At 38.0% G+C, this 12,777-nt stretch overlaps 1 protein-coding gene across 16 annotated transcripts in view; it reads right to left on the bottom strand.

Moving 5' to 3' along the window:
• LOC113068748 (receptor-type tyrosine-protein phosphatase mu-like) overlaps positions 1-12,477 on the bottom strand; it is a 156,291-nt gene extending 143,814 nt beyond the window's left edge. For 7 of the 16 annotated variants that reach the window (XM_026241593.1, XM_026241596.1, XM_026241599.1 and 4 more), the window contains exon 1: positions 12,223-12,477. In XM_026241593.1, coding sequence (XP_026097378.1) covers positions 12,223-12,304 — 82 coding nt within the window. In that variant the 5' untranslated portion in view covers positions 12,305-12,477. The remainder of the gene's footprint in view (positions 1-12,222) is intronic. The other 9 variants (XM_026241595.1, XM_026241597.1, XM_026241606.1 and 6 more) reach the window with 2 other exon arrangements.
• Between the last annotated feature and the right edge of the window lie 300 nt (positions 12,478-12,777).

The raw sequence follows: 12,777 nt of genomic DNA, 5'->3' as shown, positions 1-12,777 counted from the left end.
GATTTTATTTGAAAATAAAAGAATTTAAAAAAATAAACAATTAAAAAAAAAAAAAAAAAAGATTTTCGAATGCCCAAAAATTAACATTTGATGAACCGTGCTGGAGTGCTAAACAACTTCGAACACAAATGCTGCATACGTTTGATCACTCTTAACACTACAAAGAAGCATTTAAATGTGCTCTGTTTAAAGCCAGATGTACAACATTCTCACAATCGCAGTAAAACTGGAAAACGCCTCCTAAAGCATCTCACAACTGGCATTTCAGAGCAGTAACTCACAATGGTGAAATACACTGTTTTACCTAAACACAGAGACTCCTACAGCGCTGCTGACTTGGATGTTTCCTCACTGAGGTTTATTTTAAAAGAATGTGGAGTTAAAGCCAAGATCCCGACGGGGAACGGACAGCAAACCTCCCCGGTCGAAGCAGAAATGCAGAAATGATGAAATCCTTCACCTCGAGAACACACACACACACACACACACACACACACACACTTGCTCAGATGTGAGCGCTGTAATCAATAGGGCGACAAATGAACTGCACAATCGACTTCAGCTTGTTCGTTCATTATTAACGGCTCAGACTAAATGAACTTAAATTGAAGTAGCAGGCGTTTGACAGCCCTAAGCTCCTCATTAAGCTTTCAGCAACAAATCTTAATGTGAGGCCCAGTGAACACTGATCCAGCTCCCTAGAGAGGGAAGTGTGCCAGTTTAGGACACTCCTGTCTGTTTCCACTCGGGGAAAAATAACTGGAGAAACTCTCTCGGCGTCTAGAACTTTCACTTCTATTCTTACTGATAGTTATTTTAGGATTACTGATATATTATTATTTTGTAATATTATTTTAGATTAGTTCTGATTTTTAGATTCTCAGTTTTCTTTTTTAATAATATATTAAATTAGTTTTTAAGTGTATATTTTCAATTTAAATTTTTACTATTTTTTTTTTTTGTAATTTTGTGTGTTTGTCTTTTTTTCTTCTTTTTTGTTATTTGAAGTTAAATTACATGAAAATGAGAAATGCTGCCTTGATAAGTTTAAACTTTCTATATGGTTTTTAATAATATATTTTTTGTTAACTATAACTAATCTGAAAGGACTCTTAATTAATGAATGAATCTAACACTGTTACACTGAAACGTGTGTGTGTTATTGACAGCGTCTAAATATCCAGTGATTCTGTGTTTATTCTCCAGCTCACAGAAATCAGGTCACACGGTGCTCCTTCCACCGAAGGTTTTCCCAAGCATCAGACACAAATATAATTGGAGCGATCAGCAACACATCAGAAGAAGTCCCTGTGGGAACTGCCTGGACTCAAGATCTGAGGCTGTTCCTGTGAGAAACTACAGGTGAACCAGCTAACAGATAATCACCATACCTCTCTAGCTGATTGATTTACTGCATTTTATTAAATGTTAGGTTTAAATATGCAAATGTGACATTATCTAATAAAATGCACGCTAATTTGAATACGAATCCAAAACATAAATCTGAACCGTGGGGAAAGCCAGGGTTTTCTTTGCTTTCGTTGACATTTTACAGTTTTTAGAGAAAGGATTTTGGATTTACTAAGAAAATACTGACAAAAGATCGAAATCTAAATTCTCACCATGTTTTTATGAATAAAGTGTGTTGTATGAACCAGTGTGAATGATTATATGAACAAACCTTCAGAATATAGAGAGGAATAAAACTGCTCAGTTTGGTGAATGCAAGCACTCATGAAGAGGAGATGAAACTCTTAATGATCTGTAATTGAAATAAAATAAAGCAAATAGATCAAACTAATAATTATTGCACTTACTGTACATTTATTTTACTGTGAGTTCATTTTATTTACACTTTATTGCACTAGTCTAAAACATGTCATGAAACGCCAAATAGCCCAAAATCTCAAAATTAACCAGTGCATGAAAAACCTTTTGGCTCTAATGTCTTGCCTTAAAAAACAGCCAAAAAAAATAACAAAATAAAAATAACAGAGGAGATTTTGGGCATGACTTTCTATGGCTCCAGAAATCAGAAAACGCTTGTCAGAGCTGGAAACTGTGAGTGAGAAGCAGAAGACGAGATCACGCATCACTCCGCGGATGTCAAAGCTGCACACATCCACACGAGCCGCTGGGAACCGGAGGCAAACGTTCACAGATGATGGATCCGAGGGTCTGTGTGGAAAGATCAGAGGCTTTGGAGGGGTCCCGACCCACAGAAACACGCAGCAGGTGGTTTGACACACACACACACACACACACACACACACGAAAGGTCAGCGCTGACACGCCGTCTCCCTGACGGAGACACAATCCAGAGCGGTGGAGGAGTGATATTCCCACAGTTCTCCTGCAGAGAGAAGGTCAGAGCCGGCCCGGAGCATCCACCGGAGTCCTGCTCCTGCTTACTGTCGCTCATAAAGGTCTCGTCCCGTGTGAATCTGCCTCTGTATCACCGCCTCACAGAAACTAACCGCTTCTGAACACTATTAGCTGACACCGAGCACTAAACCAACACACTTCGTCATCATGAAGAAACTCAGTTTCCTACGAAACGTTCCTGGTCTTACTGTGAACGATTCAGCATTCCAAAGAAGAAGGGAAAAAAATAAAAATAAAAATAAGTAATTTCTCACGTTTCACTCAGGAATGGATCGTATTATGAAAGGTAAATGAGTAGCAAATGCTTTTTCATATTGAGAAAAAAAAAACATATCTATATATAATTTAAAGCAGATGCAAATATGATTGAACCATTACAGTTTATTTTTTATTATCATTATTAATTACTTAATTATATTAGTAAGTCTTACAGTACATTTCAATGATGCGTTTAAATTGTTAATATATCATTATTATTATTATTATTATTATTATTATTATTATTATTATGTACTACAATTTAGATAATATTACTATTAATTTAATTTTTATCATTATTATTATTATTATTATTATTATTATTAATAATAATAATAATAAATACATTACCATTGTAATATGCTATTGAAATGTACTGTGTAAAATTATTAAAATTATTATATTAAAACAAATTACAATTGTAAAAAAGAAAAGCCCTAAATTGGCAGAAAATCATCATGTTTCATAGAGACTCGGCAAACAACGCCATTGAAATTTGTTAAAATCGCAAATTTCTCTGGATTTACAAATAGTTGGAAATGTATTTGGGATAATGTAAGAACACAACATACAACACTCTCCTAGTGGTTCTTGGATATTTGAATGCAAACATACTGTGCTTTAACGGAAAAGTTTTCAATATGTTCTCAAATGCTGTGGCCTTCTGTGACATGCAGACTATATTTAAGAAAAAATAAAAGCGTGGTTGTTTATAAATGCAATGAGTGTAATGAAGAACTAGTGAAGAACATCTGTAGCTGCGAGTAAAGCCAAGGCCAGGACACTAGTAATCTCACACACACTGATCCTATAATTACAGCGCTCCTGTTCTCCAGGGTCTGACGAGGATAAACAGCTGTGTGTTCAGTGATCAGTGCCATGTGGACAAACACACGTATAGATCTCACCAACACAACAGATCTTTACAATCACAGGGAAGTTAACTCTTGCTGTGCACTGACGAGGGTTCTCCGGGCAATTGTTTTTTATTTTTAAATTTAAGACCACTTAAATTGATAATTAAGACCAATACTATGACTTTTCATGACCTTGAATTAATTTCGATTAAAACTGAGTTCAAGGACCCCGTATTAAAAAGCCCACTTTCACAATCTTGTGAACACAGATCGATGTCAGCTTTAGGGCGGACGGATCACGCCGTGAGCCAAACACTGAAGAGGGAGTTGGAGGGTTTGGAATATTTGGACGAGGCCATAATGACCCAGTTTACGTATTCATTCATTTCAAGGCAAGTCTTACAAAACACCCATCCTCTCAAGAGATAGGAGCAAATTAACCACAGAACACAACCCTCTGTGCTGCTGCATGCTGGGAAATAACACGACGGATAAACCCAAGAGAAGGGCGTCTCCCAGCCGGACCGCTTTAATAACAGTTTATGAGGAAATGAAGCGCTCATTACAACATTCAACACTGATCATAATCAGAAATGTTTCTTCATCATATTATTCTGATTTCTGAAGATCATGTGACACTGAAGACTGGAGGAATGATGCTGAAAATACAGAGCAATACATTATATTTAACCTGGAAACCAGCTAGTTTATATTCTAATAATATTTCACTGTATCAAATAAATGCAGCCAATTTTTGACCAGTAGGTTAATCTGTATATGATGTGATCCTGGCTGGAATCAAACCGATGAGTTGCACACAAACTAAACTGCGTTACACGATGGCATTCATGTGTGCGGTTATGAAACGTTTTAAATGTTTCAGAAAGTTCAAAGAACATTCAAATGTAACATTCCCTCAATGTTTCCACAAAGATCAAATGGAATGTTCCGTTAACGTTTGAAACATTTAAACACTCAGAGAACATTTACAAATGACATTTTTGTAACGTTATCAAAGCGATCTGAGCAGGGGATGCATTTAAATCATATTTTACATGTTAATGTATCAATAGTTCAGAAATCTTTCATTCATTCTTTATTTACCCCTGCCTCATATCTTTAAATCCTTTCTCCCTTCTGTGGAAAACAAAACAAGCCGATTTTGAAAATAAATAGAATTCTATTAATGCAAAGCTCTATATATAAAGTTGAATACATATCCACATACACACTGTATATTCATGTAAAGTGATATAGTGAAGCAGAAAGTGTTGTAGAAGTGGTTTGATGTTGACTTAAAGGCCGTCTTCTTCACGATCACACCTGAAGACTGAGCCACAGCCGGAAACGTCTGGTTAACTCAAAGCGTTTTTATAAAGAGATCATCTGAAAGGCCGCCCGCTGCGGTTCGCTCTCCTCCTGGTAACACATTTAGCCCCTAAAACGCTCAGATACTCTAATTCGGAAGAGTTCTTAACCTCACTTAACTTTGCCCACGCCACAAGAGATTCCCCTCCAGTTCCTTCAAAACGTCCCTCCTCGTCTGAGCTCGTGTAAATGGATGACATGCATACAGGGTTTCATCCATCAAGAGCAGATGAAATATGAGGTGTTAAGGAGCGGACCATGTCCTGGGGCACTTCATAAATCCATATATCCTTCCTGCTCGGATGGAGAACAGAGACAATGACCCAAAAAAACAGGCACACGGAACAAGTGCCACAAGAAAAGCAGGCAGGAATCCTGAAACAGCCATCGAAATGTGAAACAAAAGGGCTTTTGTGACTGTAAACAATCATTCCTGCAGTAACGTCCATTGAACATTGGTTCAGAGAAGTAATAATGCTCTCGAAATGTTTCTAAATGTGACCCGTGCTGGCAAAATGAATGGGAATGCAGGGGTTAATTTTAAACTACTACTCTTTCAACCACACTAATAAGCAAAAATGACTTCAGATAAACTAAAAACTCTGCTTCATTGTTTTTTATTACACTTTTTGGTCTGAAAGGGCTTTTACATTTGCTATAAATATAACTTCTTATATTAAAAACAAATCAAGCCATACTCATATTTAAATAGTAATGCAAAAGTAACGCAAAAGTAACATAACGCATTACTTTCCATAAAAATTACTAACATTAGTTACTTTCTTTAGGGAGTAACGCAATATTGTAATGCATTACTTTTAAAAGTAACTTTCCCTAACTCTTTTAATGTTTCAGAACATTAAAAAGTAACGTTCCCTTAACGTTTGCCAAATACTAAAATGGAACTTTCCCCTAACGTTTTTATAACCAAGACAAAACGTTTCTAAAACATTTTTAAACTGAACATTTTTAATAATTCAGAAGTGATGTTTTCTTAACTTAGTAAACAAATGATGTGAATAGAACGTTCAAAGTTATTCTCAAAACACAGGAAAGTCATTTATACATCGGTTTGTTTTTTGTGTTTACATTTTACTAGTTTCAGAACGTTCAAAAGTAACATTACCATAATGTTTCCAAAACGATAATATGGAATGTTCCCTTAACGTTCATAAAACAAAATTCTAAATAAAAAAACTAAAATCTAAAACCGTTTTGTATGTTCTGAAAATATTTAGAATTAATTGTTTCATGACTTAATGAGCAAACATTCTTCCAGTGACAAATACAACATTATCTGGTCTCTAATAATAATAATAATAATAATAATAATAATAATAATAATCTTAAAAAGTCAACACAAGAACATTTATACATCGTTCATGGAGTGTTTTTTTTTTCCTGAAATGTTTTAATTGGATGTTTGTTTGTTTCAGAACGTTAAAAAGTAACGTTCCCATAATGTTTGCCGAATGTGAAAATGTAACGTTCCTCTAACGTTCGTATAACCAAGATAAAATGTTTATATAAATGTATATATTTTTTTATAAATGGACATTTTGAACGTCCAGAGAGCTTCTTAATGAGCAAAAATTCAAGTAACTTAAATACAACATTATCTGGTCTCTAATAAATGTTCTCAAAACGTTAGCAAAAAATTTTTTTCCTGAAACATTTTAGTATATCTAACCTTTTTCAAAATGTTAATACTCGTTTCAGAACATTCAGGACAAATGATAAAAAGCAATGCCCCTGCAACATTTGCATGAATACGAAAAAACTCTTCTAAATATAAAAAATAAAAACTTTTGAATGATAAGAAGAAAAAAAAACTATAACTTTTATTGGGAGCGTTACCTACACGTTCTTAAAACATTTTTGCTAGCTCTGAAGCAGCTCCAGTTTAACATATAATCATGTTTGAGGTCATATGTTTCGGGTTTTATCTCCTGCCCTCTCATTCTCACTCCAGGATGGGCTAAACTCAAAACTACTGTATAATGCACAATTAAATATTTACATGTATTTGCCATTCAGCTGTTGTTGGGCTCATTTAACGGTCTTCTTTAGTATAGAATTCCCTTCATCGCTCCTCCGAAGCCCTGGAGCCGCTGTAAGCAGCCGACTCAAGGTTAAAAGCCTCCCAGCGCTGAGAGAGTTCCTCCAGAAGGAGCTTCAATAAGAAACACTAATGCTGCAGTTTTATTTCAGCTCAATATTAATTTTACAAATTACATACATACTTTGCATAATGTTTATTAATGATCCGGCTCCCTTTGGTGAATACCTTTCTCCACAGTGAATGCTTGCATCAGCAGCATCTGTGCTTCACTGTTCCTGCGCTCCACAGATGCTAGAGACACTACTGCAAACTTCTAGACAGCAGTCTGCTTCCAAATAAAACCACAAAGATAGATTCAGGCAAGAGAAACATTAGAAATATGCTTCTGTGCAATGCAAACGCTTTGATCTCATTGCACTGTTGCACTCAACATCTGCATCCGCATCTCAACATGTTCACATCAAGCTCTTCTGGAGTCTCCAGTGCATTTCCATGAATCCAAAATTCATATGCATGATTTTATTTTGTGAAATTCAATGCATGCTTCATTTCTTAATTCTTTAAGCTCGTGATGTTTCATCAAACTGGGTCTTCTTTCTGGTGATGCATGCAGGACTTCTCCAAACGTACACTCACCTGCAGACATTTATGAGTGTTTTAAACATCCAATCAACAACTAATGCAGTTACAATTATACAATTGCATTAATTTGGATATAACATGAAGGACTGCACTGGTGGCTTCTATCAGACAACATGCACATAACCACAAACAAGCATTTACTGTTAAAAATAGCCGTTACGTTCTTGTATTCAGCTTGTGGAAAACTAATTAAGGATGCAATGGGAGAAGGGCAATGTGAAGGCTGTGAGCTGAATACACAGTCTCCAGCCTGGTTTTCCTCGTGTGTTTCACTGAGACGTTATTCATGCAGCGGCACGGGACTCTAACAAGATGTGCCATTATTCAAATGGAAAAGGCCTCCGTTTTGGCTGTAAGTGTTTTGGTATTTCCTGCGTTTCAGGCCAGGACAGGTTCAATGTCAGCACCCAATGAGTGGATTATTAATGCAATTAAATCTGCACTCTTACACCTGGACTCGAGAGCAGCAGTTATGTGAGTGTGAAATTACTGTTGTTGTGCATGTCAAAATAACATGAGCGAAGATAAAACCGCCAGCTTGGTTTACCTTGAACCAGACGGAGCGCTTCTGATAGAAACAGCATCAAATACAGAAACAGAGATGCCACAAGATCCAGTTTGGTTTTCTTAGAGCATTTATAAAATAACAGTGTTCTTAGAGTGGAGAACATGGTCATAATATTAAGAACCATTTGTCCCATGCATGTTAATGGTTCTTCAGGGAATCTTTATTTTTAAGAGTCGAAGCACTTACTTTCCAATTAAGACGATATAAAATTAGCGATTAAGGCATTGTTTTAGCAAACTCACATTCAAAATCTGGCCTTCTACACCAAAAATGACTGAAGCTGGACTGGGATGATCTTTAATTTGCCACACTTTTGATTTTGATTTATTATGAGAGCATGGAACAAAATATGAAAAAAAAAACATCCATTTCAAATTTATATTTTTGTTTTCGAAATGTTTGTTTTATTTTTGCATTGAAATGTAAACTATAACATGTTTAATATTATTAAAAATAATTAAAAATGTTTAATTAAAAGAAATGTAAAAAATGTAATATAGTATAGTGGGATATAATGTAACTTTACTTTTGCATGTTTAAATGTTCACCCTTTGTCTTTACAAGATGCAATCAGTAATCAATATCCTGTTTCACACACATATACATCAATAAAACGGGTTGCACTATAACGCTTCAGATTAATTCAGGAACAAAAGCAGGAAACAGAAGCAGAAACCTGAACACTCGATGAATGCCAGGTTCACAATAAACACATGTGAGAAATAATTAGAGTGTCATTAAAAAACTATTTGGCACGACACGGTCCTCGCGTGCAGCTCAAATATTTACGCCTCCTCACAAATAAATCTCTGGGATCAGAGACGAACACATGGAGGAAACTTCTGCTCTCCTGCGCCGCTTTCATCTCTCGCCTCCATGCTGAAGAGGAACAACTTCCTGTCCAAAACAAAACTAGGGCCTACCCGTCAAGAAACAATAGCCTGATTAGAATTAGGTCAGAAAAACTTGGAAAGTGCTGCGGTGATGTTAAACTAGGCTTAATGAGTCAAACGAGGGCCGTTAAAGCTCTGCAGACGCAGGTTCAGATTGGCTTGTGTTCAGACGAACGTTCACCTGCTCGGAGCGAGACGGAGTATCAAAGAACCTCGCTGCTGAAGAAGCCTTTGAAATCGGGACGGCGCGGCCCATTGTGGATTAATTAGCTGTGTTTTGAGCTCGATACCATCACCTACAAAGAGGCTTAACTCCGCCGAACAGCGGCCGTCGTATTATTAGCGTTTAATCACCTACAGCTTTTTTATGGAAGAGCACCTGTCCACCTCGTGCTCCACAGCAGCCCTGTGTTAGTGCAAGCGGCTGATTCATTCACTTCGTAGCCCACCCGAGGACGAGGGAGTTTCATTAGTACAGCGCTGTTTACTCAGCAACTTACACACACACACACACACACACTACCGGCACAACGGTGCAGACTGTAACTTGAAACGGTGGCAAATGCAACTAAATTTAAAGATTTGCTTGTTTTTTCATGTTTGTAGAAATGTAGCACTGCATCAGTGTCTCATCAATGGATGCTCTGCAGTGAATGGGTGCCGTCAGAATGAGAGTCTGATAAAAACATCACAATAATCCACAGCACTCCAGTCCATCAGTGAACATCTGGAGAAGACAAAACCTGAAACACATCCAGCATTAAGATGATTTTAACTCAAACACATAGAGTCTATAATCCATAATAACACTTCCTCCAGTGAAAAACAATGCTTTCTTCACTTAGTCAATAAATCTCAACACTTTATCATATAAATGGTCCTAAATATTTGCTAGATGACATTATGTTGAAAATGCATCGCAGTCTGTGAAAAAGGTTCGTTGCATCTGTTTATGTTCTGGTTACAGCCTATGATGCCCGATTCATTCAAGAAAAACAGAGTAATGCATCAATTTAAGATGATAATGTCGATCTCCAACAGCAGCGATGGGTCAGATGTGAGCGTAGATGACTGTGCATCTATATCCAGCAACTCTGTGACTTGCCAACTAATACAAAAGGTCATTTGGCTCCTAAACGATTCATGTTAGAGGTCGATGTCTTTCTAGTCGTGTTTTAGTCCGTGTGTGTGTGTGTGTGTTTTGCTGGAATGCGGTCACAGGAAGACACAATCGTTTGCAGAGCTCAGACACAACAAACACTGAAGGCCGGACTGGAATTCTGCACGAGGACGTAGAAATGCTTCTGGCAGACGATGGCTAGCTATCACAACACTGACCCTCAAAATCAGCTGTCCTCCTTCAGTTATAACACAGATCTAGTTTCAAACTCCAGAGTCTTGGAAACATTCCATGAACATGATTTAGAGGAAAACTAAAGGAAACGGTGCTCGGGAAGACGAACGAGCTCAGAAAACACACAGGTGATGCCCGTCACGATGCATGGCCATCGAGTACAATGTGCTGCATGTGACTGAATCCACGGAAGAGGCTCAGGATATCCTCTGCGTCACCAGTCAAAATAATCTCCATAATGCTCATCCTGCTCAGGAGACGACGGTCAACGAATCTGAACCGAAAACTGACAATGCATTCTTCTCCAACAGAAGCTTGAGCAATGCAGTTCATCAGATTTAAGCCGTTTGAGACCAGGATGAGAATATAATAGCAGCTCTGTACATTTCAAACTCACTCATGCAAACAAGCAAAAATCACTCATGTGATTCCATCCTGGCATTCCAATATTTCTGTGATATCATGCATCTTTATTTGTATTTAAAGCACTTGTGTAAACAATTAAATATCTTATATGCAATCAGAACTAAAGAGGAGTAATAATAAAAAATGTTTTATAAAACAAACAAATATGGTAAAATCAACCCAAAAAAATAAATAAAGCCTGGTTTCTAAGAGTTGGAGCCCTAAAACAAGCATCTAGGCATCTCCCAGATCGGATTTCTGTGGGGTTTGTGTGACTGTAGGAATCTCACATCATGTGTGAACACTGCTGCCCCCATCAGGACACAAAACACGGAATAAAACTACAAAACATCTGCTAAAACCATTCAGCGGACTGAGATTGAAACCGTATCAGGTTAAACGATTACATTATTCTTTAAACATGCATCAAAGTATTGCTTCATTTCATGCAAAGGCATCAAAAAGTCAGAGTTTGTATCGTGCATCTACAAAACCCGACTCGTTTCAACACTGAAGTCATTGATTAATATGCACTATATCTGCTGCTCAAAGACTGTCATGGTTTTCATTAAACACAGATGGATCTCATTTACTACAAGCACTTGAGGAAAGAAAGAAAGAAACAGCTTCATAAAGACGCAGTCAAACTCTTCCTCGTCGAGCATCTGCCTCTGTTCGACTGCTTTGCATTCAAAGTAAGATTATAGAATAACTACAGATAAAAAGAGCTCAAAGGCATGCCTTTATTTCTCTCTGTTTGAGTCGGTTATCTCGTTAAACACGATTACCGACGGAACGCAGAAACTAACGGCTCGCTTCTGAGAAGACAAAATATCCCGTTTTAACGCGTTATGGTAATACCATGGTACGCATTTATACGTCAAAAGAGAGACGTTTTGCAAACGTTCCCATTCAGTGACATCCAAAAATGTTTTTAAACACGGGGTAACATAAAAAAAACGCATTAAAAAATAAAATGTATAAGTGGATGAGAACATAATCAAAGACCTATTAACGTTACTAGGGAAAAAAAGTTTATTAATTGAAAGAACGTTACATATTAGCCGGGATTGCTTAATATAGCTATTAACAAAATAATAATAATAGTAAAAGAACAACATATCCATGTTGGCCTCTGTGGCACTTTTTATTAGCGGATAAAATGAGGAAAACCCGAGCGCAACACATTATCAAAGAATGTTCGACGGTTATTTATCAAAAGAGGAGAGAAGCTCGATGATTCTCATCTGTCGGGAGATTCGGGAAAGTTTGGGCTGTGGCGTCTGAGAGAAATGTTACAGACTCACACACATCAAACGCGCCGCCGCCGCTCATCTGCGCGAGAGAAGTTACTTTGTACAGTCTGAAGTTACTCGTCACGGACTCGCTGTGAGCGAACGCGTTTGGGAAGAAACAACCGATGGTCTTACCTTGGGATTTGTGAACCGCTCCGGCTGAGATCCCGAAAATAACGGAGGAGAAGAGAAAAGCCGCTAAAAGTCTCAGATCCATCGCGGGAGTCTCTCGCGAACGCCACCCCGCGCTCCTCTCGCGCCGAACCGTGATTACTCCCGTTTGTCTGAGCAGCGACGCGCCCGGAGCCGTTACACCCCCGTCAGCGTCTTCGCACTAGTTAAACTGTGTCCGTTCGTTCGTTACCGACTTTAGTACCACCGGGGTGGGGGGGGGGGGGGTTGTGACGTCACCGCGAAACAAGCAGAGGGGCGTTTTGTGCTCGCGTTCCGTCGGAGGCGTTCTCGGGTTCTTCTAGTGGAGAGACTTTCTAATCTAAAACCAGTTGCGCTGGAGCGAGCGGATCGAGCCGAGCTGAGCCGAACTGAGCCGAACTGAGCCGAAGTTTAGTTCGTCGAGAACTGAGAGGGTGTGATGCGCAGCGTTACAAATCAGTGTGGATATTACCCCCAAAAAACGAGTGTGTGTGTGTGTGTGTGTGTGTGTGAGAGAGAGAGAGTGTGTGTGTGTGT

Source organism: Carassius auratus, linkage group LG49B (assembly GCF_003368295.1).
Source record: "Carassius auratus strain Wakin linkage group LG49B, ASM336829v1, whole genome shotgun sequence".
Classification (NCBI taxonomy): Eukaryota; Metazoa; Chordata; class Actinopteri; order Cypriniformes; family Cyprinidae; genus Carassius; species Carassius auratus.
This window is presented reverse-complemented; position numbering and strand designations above follow the sequence as displayed.